The sequence below is a fragment of the Nanorana parkeri genome, unplaced genomic scaffold (assembly GCF_000935625.1).
Source record: "Nanorana parkeri isolate BGI_ZX_2015 unplaced genomic scaffold, ASM93562v1 scaffold3903, whole genome shotgun sequence".
Lineage (NCBI taxonomy): Eukaryota > Metazoa > Chordata > Amphibia > Anura > Dicroglossidae > Nanorana > Nanorana parkeri.
This window is the reverse complement of record NW_017310170.1, coordinates 2,471-2,673: the sequence shown is the minus strand read 5'-3', so window position 1 is coordinate 2,673 and position 203 is coordinate 2,471. Positions and strand designations below refer to the sequence as shown.

The 203-nt window shown below is 54.7% G+C and overlaps 1 protein-coding gene across 1 annotated transcript in view; it reads right to left on the bottom strand.

Annotated features, from left to right (window-relative positions):
• Positions 1-203, bottom strand: part of PLEKHM2 (pleckstrin homology and RUN domain containing M2) — a gene marked incomplete at its 5' end in the record, with an annotated part of 15,906 nt that overhangs the window by 13,236 nt on the left and 2,467 nt on the right. Inside the window, 1 exon segment of the mRNA XM_018575416.1 lies at positions 1-61. Coding sequence (XP_018430918.1) covers positions 1-61 — 61 coding nt within the window.

The following is a 203-nucleotide window of genomic DNA, read 5'->3' as shown; positions in this document are numbered from 1 at the left end:
CGCCTCCCTGCGGGTAAAATGTACGACCAGCACCCAGTAACCAGAGGAGATGTCCTGCAACCTGCGGGGAGGAGAGCGGATTAGTGTCGGTCTGTCACACCTCCATGCAGGACGGGTACGTATAGAAAGAGAACCTGTCACCCTGTTCAGTGATAACTGGAAGTAACATGCAGCGTCCCCGTCCATTACACGGACACACAAAC